Source organism: Lolium perenne, chromosome 6, assembly GCF_019359855.2.
Source record: "Lolium perenne isolate Kyuss_39 chromosome 6, Kyuss_2.0, whole genome shotgun sequence".
Taxonomy (NCBI): domain Eukaryota; kingdom Viridiplantae; phylum Streptophyta; class Magnoliopsida; order Poales; family Poaceae; genus Lolium; species Lolium perenne.
In genome coordinates this window covers 41,845,279-41,860,901 of record NC_067249.2, presented here as the reverse complement: position 1 = coordinate 41,860,901, position 15,623 = coordinate 41,845,279, and the positions used below count along the sequence as shown (strand labels likewise).

Here is a 15,623-nt window from a genome sequence, read left to right as displayed (position 1 = left end):
GCCACACCTTGATGAAATCGGCACCAAAGTGGTCGGCGCCGACAGCAAGGTCTACACGCCCCCCTCCTCTGCAGGCTCCGAGTCGGACAACAAGGTCCAGGACACTTAGTTTTTAAAATGAGGGTCGGCATTAATCGTATATGTTTGGTATTCTGGTGGAACCTTAATACCGCGGTCTGAAATATGTTACCAATATTGTCACAGGACAATATAGCTTCATAGTTCTAACACTACCAGAACTACACCAAGTTCTCAAAGAACCCCTCGACTCAAACACCCTCGGTCATTGTTAAAACAATGATATACTCTGCATTCGTTTGTAGAATCTATCACAATATTTAGAACTCATCTAAATCTAGCATAGACTTCTTCTAGCCCATTGTGCTACCTTTTAATGGACACTTAGCCTAACTGAGATTGAATTTCATTTTTATATGTGACCAAACTAATATCGGTGCAACACCTTACAACACTTATTTCCTAATTCTTCCCCATGGTGTAGAAAAAGATATCTCATAATAGTACTACCAAATATGGTCAAAGAAAGGGAGAAACTGACTGGTGGAAATGGGAACTAGAAGTGGTGGCAGAGTTACGGACCAATCAGCTTGCCGATCACCAACAACTGATCCATCTGAGTCCTTCAAGTACTCGAACAAACTGAAGGATTTGTTCCAGACACCAACGCTTATTCTTGCCATAGACACTGAACAAGAAATGTGCAGCAAGTTAGGACACGTTTGTCGGCTGAAAAAAATCAGAAAAGCGCCAATACTGCGTTCGAAAACTGCAAATAACGAAGGCATTTGAATGGAAGATCATGTGAGTAAATTTTACATAGATGTGAAAGCGGTATGTTGAGCATATGGGGCACGATCTTTGGAATAACAGTTTTGGGTCCTTGTTTGTACTTTGTACCTAGTACCACTTGTTTGTGCCACTATGTTCTTGGTTATGTTGTAATATAGGGAATCACTATCAGCGGCTCATCATTGACTACAGTTTTACGTGCGCCTTCCAAGCAGGCAATAACTCCTACCGGTACACACCAGTTGATTGTGTCCCAAGCAAACGGAATCACCGTTCCATCGTTGTCTCTCCGCACCATGTCACTAGGCCAACAGCGCTACTCCCAGGAAATCATACATGGATGCAAATCACCCTTGATGCCAAGCGGAGGAGATGATGGCTACAGGAGGCAGCATGAACCAAACCACAGGTAAATAGGTATTTTAATGAACTACACAAACAAACAAACAATGTATGCATTTCTATTCTTGAACCTGGCTTGGATCAATGTCTCAGTAAATATTGTAAAATATTGCATTTGACCTGGATCTATTTATATGCCTCACTAAATAGTGTAAAATGCTAACACATACACTTCATAAAGAAATTAGATATTAGGAGATGATTTTTTTTCACAAAGATGAGCAAGCAAGCATTTATGTAATCTTCAGATCAACTATTGAACAGATATATTAGAGAAATGTTAGTGGAACCTGTACCACAGACCATGGGGGCATGCGTCTGAATGTTTACTTACATAAATGATGCCAATGCTTAAGATGCTCCTCCATGCGATAGTTCAAAGTTTAGTTAAGTGAGCATCTCTCTTTAGCAGATACATGTACAGATATGAGCCCTGCACATCTCATCGTGCAGCCCAGTAGGTGTTTCCAATATGACCAATAGCTCCAAAATGTTATCTGTGATTGAACTAAAGGCATCTTGTTCTAGCATAACCTAGAGAACTCACTTCCAGACACTTTTAATAGATGAACGGATACATTTACATTTAGTTAGTTTAAGCAAAAACAGATCGTTGTGAATCTGCATATGAGCAAATGAAAACGTTGTTTTTTGTGAGACCACAGTTGAAGAATAGATTAATCCAAAGCCAGGTGAATTGATACTAGGGTCCTAAAAAGGAATTGCTAACAACAAGAGGCAACATCCCCTCGAGTTGCTCCCCAAAAGACTTTTTATCTAAATTTGGGCATGCATTGGAAAGATCCTCCAATTATCAACTATGAAGTGCGACAAAATAATAGAACAATCAGGAGTTCGTTAGCACAACGAAGAAGACATCATCCTTACCTTGGCTTATTGTCTCAATGCACTAAACTGAAGGTAGAAAATTTAATGTGTTGGAGAATGGTCTGGTCTCACAATTTCTTAGATCCAATGTGTGTGCTTAAAACCTGCAGTAGGACAAACAAGTTCACAACCAAGCCATGGTTTCTTCTCTACTGAATAATGCGGTTAACATGTCAGTATTTAAGAATAAAATTATCAGCTTCATCCCACGCTAGCAATGACCAAACCAGCATCAAACAGACATGTAACAGCAGACAACCAACACACAGTTACCAATTCTCGTAGCCTGTCCTTGGTTCAAGCAAATCTGAAATTCGTTGGCACTTGCCCTCTGCAAGCGGCGGCATAGTCTTCAACAAGGTGCGGCGCAACTTCATTGTGAGGGCATATGTACTTGTCCACGAATACCTTCTCGGTCACCTTGAATGCAGAATAGTAGTCCCGGTCACGATCTAGCAATCCGTTTCCCTTAAGAAACTTCAAAACGTGGTACCGGGGTCTGACCCGGCCCTCCAGGCTGTAATTGAGCATTGCCGGCCGACGAGCAATGTATGCCGGTTCCAACCCGATCTCAGAGATGAGCAACTTTGAGCTGCTCTCCAGCGTCTCCTTAGACCTCTTGAGCACCATCGGATTCTTGGACACGGCAGTGATGAGCTCGGCATCCGACCACTGAAGGTGTTCTTCAAATTCTCCATTCTCGGCTGCTCGAAGCCCGCCACCACGCAACAGAGCCTGAACATTCCAGAGCCACGTGGCACACCTAGACTTTCCGCATTGGCCACCATCGCCTTGAGACGCTCCGGGTTGGTGAGGAGCATGCTCGGCCTGGCGAGACACGTGTTGGAAATATCGCAAGCACCTAGCCCGCACCCCTGCAGAAAGGCGACATTGGGCTTCACTGGATTCTCAAGGTCGGCCGAGAGGAGACGAGGGCAGCGCTTGATCGCCTGGAGGAAGCTCTCGGAGGAGCCGAAGAAGGAGAGGTAGTAGTGCGTCCTGGAAACGACGGATCTGCGGCGGATTTTGGCGGGGGCGAGCGAGACGAGGCAGTAACTGGGAATGGGACAGACCGAGGCCGGTGAGCTGGACAACGGTGGGTGCCAGGTTTCTTTCCACGCCGGCGCAGAGGAACTCGGGATCCTTGTCGACGAGGGCGGCGATGTCGGCCACTGGAGAGGCCGAGGCCGGCGAGGTAGGCAAGGACAGCGTCGGGATTGGTGGGGGACTTGAGGTGGGAGAGCTTTGTGGAGGCCTTGAGGGCTTGCGCTCGGGTAAGGCCGCAGGTGTCGACGAGGTGCGCTCGACGGCGAACGCGGAGCTTGGGGAGGCAGCCGCTGAGTGTAGTCGGTGGAGAGGGGAGGCGGCGGGGTGAGAAGAGAGGAGATGGGTGAGGACGCAGCTTCGCAGGCGGAGCATGGCGGCAGGCGACGGCGCCGGTGGCGCTTCCGTTGGGGGATCGAGTCCTGTGGAGAAGCGAAACCCAGAGCTGGGCCTCCATCGTCAATTCACACGGCAAGATGGGCTCGCACATCCCTTGGCCTCCGCCCTCCTTTTGTTTTACTTTGCCGTGTTGGGTGTGCTCGTGGGCCAAAATCCCGAGCTGCACACCTCATCCACGGACTTGGCCGGCAAACGCGGCAAGAGCATCCATCGACTCGGTGGACACCCCGCGCTCGCTTCTCCGTCCCGCCTGTCGTCTCGTCGGTCACGGGTGGGGTCCAAACAGAGCACGCCTTTAATTCCACGCCGAGGTCTTTTTTTTCTTTTCTTTTCCGTGTGCTGCGTTCGTATTCCTGCCCGCGGCGCGGATGCATGTAATAGTAATTATCGATCGATCCCCCGCGCCGGGCTACGTATTCCGTCCATCAGTTAACTGGATTAATTGCTGGCCTGCCTGGTGCTTTGCCAGCTTGGCTCCAGATGTTCACTTCCTTTTAATTAACTCGAGCGCATCCTTTACCTCAAAAAAAAAAAAAAAACTCGAGCGCATCCTTTAATTCCCGACAGCCTCAAACGCCGCCATAGGACGTACGCAAAACCAAGGACACATCATGGGTGCGTCGGTGCAACTTCTTGCAGGAAAGCTAAATATGGCTGCGCCGAGTCTGCACGCGCGGTTGCGTTGTAGTACAACTCTTTTTCTGTCGCTGTCAAGTGCCAAGGAATGAAGTGGAAGCTGAAATCCAGCGCCATCTGCTGCCAGCCTGGCTCCAGCCAGGAAGGGTCGCACAGATTTGGTCCACAAAGAATGGTCGCTCATTTTTTATTTTCATTTTCATCTTCCTTTCTCTTGGAATTGGAATACCGATTGAGGGAATTTCTCAATTGCCTGGTTCTTAGTCAGTATTACGGCTCGCGCTCTCTCTCGTCCCCCGCGCGGGCGAGAGGGAGCAGGGAGCTAACCCTAGCGTCACCGTCCGTCCTCACTTCTCCTCCCCCTCAATCCACCGTCGCCGGCATGTGCCGCCGGGCGTTGCTCGTGCGGTGTCGGCCGGCCATTTCCCGCACACGTGGCAAGGAGGCGCGGTTGCTATATTAATATAGCGGAGGCGAAAGCCTATTTCAAGGAGGAATACCGATTGAGGAGGAGACTTCGCTAGATCTGATTGGCCCGATCTTTTGATGCACAGCTGCACACACACACACACGGTCTTGAAATAACTAGAACCACAAATAATTGTTTTTTGTTTTACATTAGACCGAAACGCCATTACTAGTTGTGCATCAAAACCAAGCGTCCTCAAATACGTTATTAGCATGCTATATTGGCGCGCTATAACGCGCTATTATTAACAAGGCATTGTTCACTGATTAAATTGGCGTGGGCACTCTATCTATGTTATAGCGCGCTATTAGCGTCAACATAGCGCACGATTTTTCTTCATGGTTACAAGACTCACACCCTCACACACGAAAGCGGAATCAACGTCCATGGCCGCCCGGCGCCCACTAGGGTTTACGCAGGGAGAATTCGAACCGGTCGTGTATACAGCTCAGGGGCCACCACTGTATAACATACAAGGAGGTCGCCGTGTATACGTCTCGTCTCGCTCGTATTCGCCAGATGGTCGGTCAAACCTTCTGCTAATGCATGCCATCGTTCATCACCGCCCTGAAATAAAAATGGTCCTCCTCGGACATGAAAAAACACCCTCAACCACTCAGACAATCATAGGCGGACTTCTTTGTCACGGATAGAGTACCAAACTTTCCTGGCGAGCTAAGCAAAACCATGCAAATTTTCAGATATCACTTTCAAAAGCAAAGGAATTTGAAACTTGAAATTTTCCAATTTCATTTGCCCTTTTTTTTAGCTCCACGTTAGACAGCAAGACCATGGAACTATATGACGTCTTGACTTCACTATCAGACATCAAAAACAGTAAAATAATAATAATAATAATAATAATAATAATAATAATAACACCACCGCTCGACTCATCATCCGCTCACAAATCGACCCCTCATAGGTCGTCAACATGCAGCAACAACAAAAGGGTGCACCATGCTGCAGACCAGCCAGCTCCTCCGTCCTCTGCTGGAGGGTTCGAGTAACACCACCTCATCATCGCTTACCAGCGACGCATTTGGTCTACATTGGATAAGCAAGAGCCTTGCCATCCATCCTCTGCTGGTGGCTTCCTGGAGCAGCAGGCTACTGCTGCAGTGAGGCAGTGACCAAGATCATGCCGAGCAGCTAGCCATCCATCGTCCATCAGCCGCACCAGCTACAAACAAGCAGAGGAATGAATCCACATTGAATATATAAAGCAAAACTTTATTCACCACATTTGGGAATGAACAAAATGGCTCAAAGAGAAACAAAAGCAAGAAAAGACTCGTACAGACCAAACCTTTAAGGCGGCGTTTTTTTACCACTAACAAATCAAGATTCTATACAGATGGCAGCTGCACCAAACAAACATTTTCCGTGCAGATTAAAAATGTCTCAGAGGTTCAAATTGTCTTTACGAAGCTACAGGAAGCTCACCATTGTACAACTGATGCTTATAAGAAACGAAGAAGAACCGATACATGTCTCAGTTGTCTCTGGGTACTCCGGATTAAGTACTGGTTCCATCTTGTCTGCCATTAAGTCGTCCTCCTTGTCCTTGAACAAAAACAATTCATGGTTAGTACAACACACATACATAGACAGAAACAAGATTGAGGAAAGAAACAAGATGCAGACAAATAAACATGGATACACAAAATGAGGGATTGTATCAAAATGTTCTGGATTGGATCTAATTGCAGACTCGAGACTGATTGTAGTTCATAAACAGCAACGAAAACCATATGAACACAACACAGTAGCAATATCAAAAATAGTACCTACACAAGTGGAATCTGCCACTCTGCTTAGCTCAATTAGGGCTTCGCTAGAGCTAATTCAAAATGTACAACACAAACAAAAGAATGCAAAGGATGTATAACAGTGGCTATTCAAGATAAAGGTGCAATTGATATTAAAAAACACACCAAATCGACACGTGGATAGCTATCGACACCTTGTGGCACTGAGATGCAAGGCTGCAAAATAGAAAGAAATATCTTGCCGGAAACAAGTACTATGCGGCAGTACCAGATTGTTTCATGTGAATAACAAGGACCATGACGCAATATATACAGCCAGTAAAACAACATACAGATTAAAAAATGTTGCTCGTCTTGAGATTGGTCTCACACATCTTGAACAACTAGAACGAGTTGATTATTCACCACATTGGGAACAAACAAAAACGTCCCAAAGAGAAACAAAGCGAGAAAAGACTTACACAGACCAAGACTTTAAGACGGCTTTCTTTTTGAAATAATAACAGATCAAGATTCTACACGGACTGACATTACTAACAAGCAGAAACAAGGATCTAGTAAAGACCAAATTCTACACGCATTCCAGGGTTAAGATGGTAGATGCACCAAACAAAGAATTTCATGCACATTAAACATGTCTTAGAGTTCAAATCGACTTTCAGAAGCTAAAGGAAGCTTACCATTGTGCAGCTAATGCTTATAAGAGCATGTCTAGTAGAGCCCCTAAACCCTCAAACCTCTATAGCAGTTTTACAGGTTGGAAATAGCCATTTTTGTGCACTTTTACAGGTTGAAAAACAGGGGTAAAGAGTAGAACCCCTAAACCCCTAAATAATGCAGTTTGAGGGTTCTAGTCTTTGGCGCAACCCCAACCCCTAAAACTGTCATATGCCATATCACAGATTTCATCACATATCATCATTTCACATATCACAAATATCATCACATTTCACATAAAACAATAAGCATTGTAGTTATTTATTACAACACCAAATAGTACATTCGCGCACATAAAACAATAATCATTCAAATTGTTACAACAATGTTGGACCATACAACAATAATTGTTCGAATCAAATAGAACAAAGGTAAATCATGCGGCACGGCGCTGCCCATCCAAATGCCACTGGTGCTCGACTAGATCATCACGGAGACGACCATGAGTGGCTGCATCTTCAATCTCACGATGTGCTTGAAGAAAAGCTTCTACACGAGAAGGGTTTCTTTCCGGTTGCACACGTGTGCCAACATTGTCATAGAAACAAGGCAAGTTTAACCCCCTCTCATCTTCTAGGATCATGTTGTGTAGAATCACACAACACTTCATGATGTCCACCAAGGTTTTCTTGTCCCAAAACCGAGCCGGACCCCGAACTATGGCAAACCTTGCTTGCAAGACACCAAAAGCTCTCTCTATATCCTTGCGGGCTGCCTCTTGTGCCCTTGTGAAATGAGCCTCTTTTCTGGACAAGGTTTTGCTGATTGCACGATGAAGAAAATTGTTGATCCACAGGGAGTTGGGAGCGGCGTGTCGCCGTGCTCACAGCAAATGATGTATGCATTCCCTTTGCCGGAAGATGCCGAGCAGGATACCGGCGGCGGATCTACGACGCTTGAAATATGTGGAGGCCGCCTCACAGTCGATGACAATCTTCACAAATAGACTACGGCGCATTCGGTACCTTCTGCGGAAGAGGCGAGGAGGGTACGTAGGTACCTCGGCGAAGTAGTCTTCCATCAAATGCTCGTGTCCGAGAGCGCGGTTCCGATAGATGGTGGTTCGCCCCATCGTCGACCCTCTCCTCTGATCCATCAGCTTCGCGCGGTCTTCAAACGATTGCACCTCGACGAGGAGGCTCATCATCTCGACATCATCGTCTTGCAACAACTCATCAATGTCGGAATCGTCGGATGTCGACCAATCCGACGAATCCGACATCGAGTCCATGACAACGTTGTTGTTCATCTCCATCTGCAAAAAAATCAACCATCAATTAGTGCTACAAAATGAAACAAAAAAATGAAACAAAAGAAGAAAAAAAAGAACATACCGAGCGAAGCGGGCGTGAGGCCGGCAAGCGGCGCGGCGGGAGGAGGCAGCGGCGGGAGGAGGCGCGGCCGGCGGGCGGGAGGAGGCGGGCGCGCGGCGGGAGGAGGCCGGCGGAGTGGAAGCGGGCGAAGCGAAGGCGGGCGGCGAGGCGGGCGGGCGGAGGCCGGGCGCGGTGGAAGCGGCGGAGGCGAGCGGCGGAAGCGAGGCGGAGGCGGGCGCGGCGGAGGAGGCGGCGCGAGGCGAGGCGGGCGGGGCGAGGCCGGGCGGCGGAGAGGCGGGCGAGCGGCGGGCGCAGCGGGCAAGCCGGCGAAGCGGGCGAGCGAAGCGGGCGCAGCGGCCGGAGCGGCAGCGGCGGCGGCTGGCCGGAGGCGGCGGCGGCGCCGGGAGGGCGGCGGCGGCGGGAGGAGGCCGGGAGGAAGAGGAGGAAGAGGAACGAGCTGAAATGTCCCTCCCGCGCGTGTCGGAGGCGTTCTGGGTCGGGGACGGGTTGGATTGCCCAATCCTTGTTTCTACGAAAGCCAACAAGGGATTCCTGTGTCCGACTGGGAATTTTTTTATAGTTTTACAGTTTTAGGGGCTCTAGTCTTTGCGATTTTTCGTCAAAAACTGTAAAAAGCGGTTATTTTTACTGATTTAGGGGTTTAGGGGCTCTACTAGACATGCTCTAATCAAAGAATAAGCGATACTGTATTATTTGTTCCTAGGTACTCAAGCTTCAGTACTACACCTATACTACTTCCATCTTGTCTGTCATTTAGTCGTCCTCCTTGCCCTTGAAGAAAAACAATTCAGGGTTAGTCAACACACCCTGTCCTTATCTATCTTATAATAACATAAGAGGTAAAAATCTGCTCTAAATCACACGAACCACATAAACTAGCTTTGCTTCTGAGCGACACCACTAAATTTGAATGGCAACATTACCAAATTTTTACAAGTGGCGGGCTACAAGTAATTTAACGGCGGCTGTCATTGATCTTAGTTTGGCAAAAAGAAGGAGAATTTCAGCTATAAAATGCATGCACCGGAGAATCTAAAAGATAAGAATCTCTTGTTAGCGAGAAAATTGCACATCGAAACACATAAACACTACCATAACTGAATATCAACATAAGAATATATCAAGCAAACCATACTACAAGTTGCAATTGGTAGAATGAGAAGAAACATTACTCCTCCAGATTATAAACTGCATGGATTGAGCAAAAAGACATTATTGTACATGTGTGTTAATGTACAACACAAAGGCACTGCTTGCTCAAATAAACGATATTGGTGTGTTAATGTACAACACAAATAAACTCCACAACCCAAATAAGCTGGATTAAGCTACTGACTTGTATATATCCAGCACCATGGACATCACATACACATATTGGGAATTGGCAAAAACAGAAAACTGGTCATCTAGGAAATGGTATACAAGGAATTGGCAAAGGAAACATCTTTCAAATTGTGCAAAGGGGAAAGAACAAGCAGGGAAACAAAATCACCAGTAGCACAAACTAGTACCAGAAAAGGTCCATATATAATTAATTTAATGGCCAGACACTGGACATCGACTCAAGGAATCACCTGAGAGAATTGTAGCCAAAACCGAGATAGCGCCACCACTAAGGGTGCAGTGCGGTGAACTCGCCGCCACGACCTGTTCAGCAGCAGCCGCATGGCATTTTCGTAAGCACTTCACAGGTTCGAAGAAGATGGCATATTAGAAAAGAAACGACTACAATAAAGCTACTATGGAAAAACACACACGTTATCAATGAGATGAGCAGATGAAAGCCTTTGGTGTCCATACCGCAGGCAGGGCATCGCTGCAACCCCTGCGAGCTGCATCAGCCTTCAAAAAACCTGCCAATTGTGTATATGCTGGGTAAGATTTTATCTAAAAAGGAATAATAAACCACTACACATATAATCTAGACTAGAGCGCAGTAACACTACTGCCTTCCCCAGCTTGCAGCAGCTATTATCTAATACCATAGTGTCCGTGGTGGCCATTGCATGCATGGAAACAGCCAACAGATAAATCCAGATCCTAATAAAGTGAACAAATAAATGGGAACTTACAATACTGGGGCAAGAATACTACTGATGTCTAACAATTCCACACAGATTCATTCATTGAAACAGTGCTACACTTTCCCAACTGTAATGAAATAGCAATCAGCGGAAACTGATCGCAAGTATTGATTCCGCAAATTCATATAGCAAACGGGCAGCAATAGCACCGTGTAGAGATGCATCCTGACCATGGTTTTAAAAAGTGGAAATAGACATCTAAAAATCAGGATCCTGACCGTGTATAGATGCACCCTGTGCTTACAAGAGTCAATGTTTAGACTTTAGAGCAAGCCTAAACTAAAATGTATAGCCTGATCTAACTCACACGGAAATAGACACCTAAAAATCTGGACTTGTTAGCACACAGAGGAGTGCAAATTCAGAATACCATTGCCAGCTCTTGGCAGACCCACAGCGCACTGAACCAGGAACCAGGAGTGAGGAAACAGGGGTCCTCACCTACCGCGCAAGCTGGCCGGTGGAAGCGATCTCGTAGCGGACGAGGTCGCCGGCGGCGCTGTGGAGAAGGGGCCGGCGAGCAGCAGCACACCGCAGTCCCCTGGCCGCCATCTCTTCTTGCTGGTCGGCTCTCCCGTGTTCCCTTGCCGGCGGAGGGAACGAGGATGGCGCATGGTGGGAGACGAATCTCCGTGGCACGCGTCGTGGCCGGCGCGTCCTGGTTGCCGGCGCACCATCACCGGCGTTCAGCAGCCGCCCCAGCCACGCGCGCTACCCCGGAAAGACGAGATTGACAGAGCCGCTCGCTTCGATGAACGCACGCGTGCGAGCTCAGGCGAGCAAGCGCGGCCGCGCCGGCGTGGTAGCTGGGCGACCATGGCGCCGCCTCTCTCGTCAGAGGAGAGGAAAGAAAGGTGAGTGGGAGGAGAAAATGAGCGCGTAGGTTAGGGTTGTTTTGTTCTGGGCAGGATGAGCGTGAACCGTCGACTGCATCGGACGGCAGATAACACGCGGCGCTGCGACGTTGGGCTGTTGGGCCAGTTGGAGTCCATATCCTCTCAAGACGCCTGATACGAATTTTGATCGAGTTTTTCCCGCGCGAGTATACTCTAGCACGGTGCATTTCATCAGCAAAATAAAGATGTAGGATCTCTACTATTTTTATTTTTTTAGCCCTACAAACAAGTGCGACTGCAGATTACTTCGAGTCAACATAAAATCCACACGTCTCGCAGATAGCTAGTAGTCTTCCATACACGTCGTTATTGTCATTTGTAAGCGATAGGAGAACCATCAAAGCTAGCAGACACCACCACCAATATTATTTGTGCTAAGGTTTAGTTAGTTTTACTATACTCTACCGCTACTAAACTAATTAGCACATGCTTAAAATATCTTCTTGTGCTTAGTTATAAGACATGATTCCTTCGGCGTACCTTGTACTCCGCCCAATCGAGGAGGCGGCCGAGCAAGGGCACATGGGGCGTCCTCCCGTCGATATTGCTAATGTTGATCTTGTTATGTCAATAGTGTGTCATCGAGAGATAGCACTGCACCTAAATTGCGCTTACAATGGTGGACATGTATTCGAGCTCGGCGCTGCCGATGGCGAGGTCCCTTCGACGAGTACTCTGCCCTCTCTATCGCTAAGTGTTTCTAGATTTTTCATATATGGCAGTCCAAATAGTATTTTATATATTTCTTGTTTTTCCTCTTTTGTGTGAATGTTTGTGTACCATAACCTTTTGAGTTGATTTTATGCCTCCCTTACCCGCCACTTTCTCAAGACATCTATATGAAGGAATGTTTTCATGATCCAAAGTCAATTTTGCTCCGCGGGCCGGAGACATATTTATTTGTTCGTCAAGGGGCTGGTGTCAACAAGTTCGGATCAAAGACACGACGATGATGATTGATGAAGAACTTCTCTCAAACTTTCTTATCGGTGTGGTCATCAGAAAATACATGACTTGAATACTATAAGATGGACTCGACGGTCACATCGATGCACCCGATGAGGTTTAGGGGTGTGATCTAGGGTTTATGGCTATGGAACTCTACAACATCAACTCGGTGTAGAAAGGTTCGACCTCATCTTCTTTAGGAATGACTTCTATATATATATAGTCATCGACACTATCATGTTCTGTGTATTATTATCCTCTGCTCAATCGCGAGGGATCTGATCTGTCAACCTCGACCACGACGTATGAAAAGTAGAGATCGATGGAGCAACAAGATCCAAAAAGTATAAGTATGAGAAACCCTAACTCCAAGGGAGTTTTCCATTGCCTTGAGGAATCGCCTCAACCGATGATCATATTCGCAAGTTACGGCTTGCCAAAAAAGAAATTCATGGAGAAATCTATGAGTACCTAAAATTCCTAGCACGTCGCCACTACGATGAGACGACACATGAAATGATAGGTAACATCTATCTGTCATTTCATGTATAAATGAAAACAAGTAAATCCCAAAACAACTCCCTCTAGCCCCCGAAAATAGGCGGGAAACGTAGACATTTCCATAATAGTGTGCCTACGGTCACTTGTTGAGATATTTTTTCTGTTACTAGGTATACGGTTTAGTGTCTAAGCTAGGGCTTAGGGTGTAAGTTTAGGGGTTAGACCGAGATTAGGGTTAAGATGTAGGAGTCTAGGATACTGGTCTACAGTTATGGCCTAGGTCTCCATGCCAAAGAAATTTTTGTATTTTCCTATTTATGACAACCTTGTATACCCAAGTTCTTACCACACGGGGGGAGGGGTACTTCAATTTAGTTGTATTCAGATGAATACCCAACTAAACACCCAAATATTTAAAAAGTACACTTATGTGAATGTTCTATGTGATAGTGATATAGACTAATAAATAAACCTTCATATGATGTCATAAAGGATTATGTAGCTCGCTTTCTTATTTTTCAAAATAAAAAATTTCATGTCTTTTTGTTAATGAAAATTCAAATATTGCTTCTTTTAATTGTAACTTTTGTAAATTCGTATGTTTCTCAACCACAAGTATCCATGATTCTGTGGGTTTCTCAAGCACATATAATGTATGTGTGATCATTAGTTCATATATAATTATATTATAACTTTTTTATATAATAAATAAATACTCATACTCAAAATTTTGGACTTGCCCCTACTACATGGTAAGGAGTTGGGGTTTCTGATGGTTTTTGGCATGATTTCATGAGTGTTGCCCCTATTGAACCGACACATGAATTGATAGGGGCAGTCTTTTCATGCATAAAGTAAAAAAGAACAAGGGATCCGCAAAGCAGTTACAGTAGACCCCAAAAAACAGTCATGGAAAATGAAGGATGTGGAGCCAGTGGCTGATGAGCCCGTGCCAGGTGGAGTCGTTCACGGCGGCGTAGGCCTTGGCCAGCTGCCAGATGGTGTCCTGGACCTTGTTGTCCGACTCGGAGCCTGCAGAGGAGGGGGGCGTGTAGACCTTGCTGTCGGCGCCGACCACTTTGGTGCCGATTTCATCAAGGCGTGGCCTGCTGAGCTCGATGGCGATTGGCTTGAGGGTGTCGTCGTCCTGCAGGATGAGCAACGTCCTGGTGGCGTAGACGAAGGTGTTCTCGAGGCTGTTGATCTTGTGCAGCTGAGGTATGAAGTTGTCGTGGTGGTCCAGGATGAAGAGCCTGCCGTCGGTGATCGCCTTGTCGACGGTGAGCTTGCCGAGGTAGGGCTGGATGTGCTCCACCTTGATGGTGCTGGTCTGGTCGCCGTACCCGTCAAGCTTGCTCCTGGGAGGAAACTCCTGCAGGCGCGTGATGATGTGCGGGTTGAGGCCGGCGAGCATCTCGCGGGCAAACTCCTCGTCCGTGCGCCACGCGAGCTTGTCGTTCTTGATGACCTCCGGCATGGGCATCTTCAAGAGGTAGGAGCCGCCGGACGGGCAGATGCTCTTGAGCGGCGGGAAGACTTTGAACATTAGGTCCATGACGGGGACGTCGGGGATCTTGATCCCGCCCTCGTAGAGCTTGTACATGTCCTCGAAGTCGTCGAACTCGCGCGACACAGCGGTGTCGAAGAGCTCCCTGGCGAGGGGGAGGATGCCGGCGCTGATTGCCTTGAGGAGGTAGGAGGTGAAGTCAGCCTTCTTGACGTGGTTGAAGCACTCGTCGCGGGGCACGTAGAACTGCTGAAGCACGGGCACGACGTTGCGGCTCTCGCACGTGGGATCGCTCTTCATGGGCTTCCTGCCGGTGCGGCCGCGGCGCGGGCAAGGGTAGGGGCTGTCGGGGCCGCTGAGGGTGGGGCGGGGGCTCTTGTTGTCGGGATCGCCGAGGTCGTTGTAGAGGTCGTAGCGGTAGACGCGGTCGTGGTCCTGGTAGGCACGGTCGTGCTTCTGCTTGGGGTGGTCACCTCGCCGGGATCTGGAGCTCCTCCTCCCAGTACGGCCGGAGCAAAGACCGGCATGTTGCTCGGCAGGCAAGTCTGCACCGCATTGCATATGCTTGATAATTTTTTGTTCATTATTCTTGTTGTTGTTGGTGTAGAAGTGACGAGTGTGGTTCAAGACGACAGGTGTGGTTCAAAGTGAGACTTTTTTACTATATGTTGAGAAACTTTCCTACGAGATAGTATTGTTCGTGAAGGATGTGGCACGCTTAAAAGTTGTGTATTGACTTTTACTCTTTAAACAACATCATATACCCTTATTAGGACCCCATGCAAAAGGGAAGTGCTTTTTACCCTTCCTCGCGTGATTTTCATGCGAAACCGTGTTACATGGGTCTCATGTCGTACACCCCTAGCATTTCATGGAAGTGGTGATTCCATGTCACTTTATTCTTTGTTTATGTTAGAAAGGTCATTGGAACCTCACAAAACAAGGAAAAGACCAAGTTATTAGAAGAGTTGGGTCGGCGGACTCTAAGTGGGTGCAATGTATTTTGTTTTACGAAGTAAAGGTCACTTTAAACTCGTGTCTTTGATTTTCATCTTCACACCACACCTATATACCTGTATATAGAGGAATGTGTCTGGTGGGCTTAGTTTTTCTTTAAAAGAGGTTATTTCATGTGACTTTATACTTTGATTTTCATCTTTGCAAAGACACCTATACACCAATAAAAGAGGCCAACATATTACAAGAGTTGGGCTGG

The 15,623-nt window shown here is 47.0% G+C and overlaps 2 protein-coding genes and 1 long non-coding RNA gene across 14 annotated transcripts; all 3 read right to left on the bottom strand.

The window, feature by feature from the left end:
• Window positions 1–678: 678 nt before the first annotated feature.
• LOC139831910 (uncharacterized) lies at window positions 679–2,753 on the bottom strand. The gene is made up of 3 exons (XR_011746305.1): window positions 2,374–2,753; window positions 2,101–2,204; window positions 679–706 (listed from the first exon to the last, which is right to left on the bottom strand). It is a non-coding gene; the product is annotated as an uncharacterized lncRNA (long non-coding RNA).
• A 2,620-nt stretch (window positions 2,754–5,373) lies between these two features.
• Window positions 5,374–11,444, bottom strand: LOC127308246 (uncharacterized). 12 transcript variants are annotated; one of them, XR_011746717.1, is made up of 5 exons: window positions 10,997–11,444; window positions 10,229–10,324; window positions 10,046–10,118; window positions 5,958–6,214; window positions 5,374–5,831 (listed from the first exon to the last, which is right to left on the bottom strand). XR_011746717.1 is itself a non-coding variant. In XM_071821614.1 (5 exons), the coding sequence occupies exons 1-5, from the start codon at window positions 11,230–11,232 to the stop codon at window positions 6,168–6,170; spliced, it is 492 nt and encodes a 163-aa protein (XP_071677715.1). In that variant the 5' UTR covers window positions 11,233–11,444; the 3' UTR covers window positions 5,374–6,167. The 12 variants fall into 12 exon arrangements, 8 of the variants coding, with proteins under 8 accessions (XP_071677715.1, XP_071677717.1, XP_071677716.1 ...); XM_071821614.1 differs by adding an exon at window positions 9,158–9,242 and having other exon boundaries at window positions 5,374–6,216; window positions 10,272–10,324; window positions 11,001–11,444; XM_071821616.1 differs by having other exon boundaries at window positions 6,095–6,214; window positions 10,997–11,443.
• A 2,363-nt stretch (window positions 11,445–13,807) lies between these two features.
• On the bottom strand, window positions 13,808–14,968 carry LOC127310553 (linoleate 9S-lipoxygenase 1-like). Its single transcript, XM_071822104.1, has one exon. It carries the CDS (start codon window positions 14,966–14,968, stop codon window positions 13,808–13,810), a length of 1,161 nt encoding a protein of 386 aa, XP_071678205.1.
• Window positions 14,969–15,623: the final 655 nt, after the last annotated feature.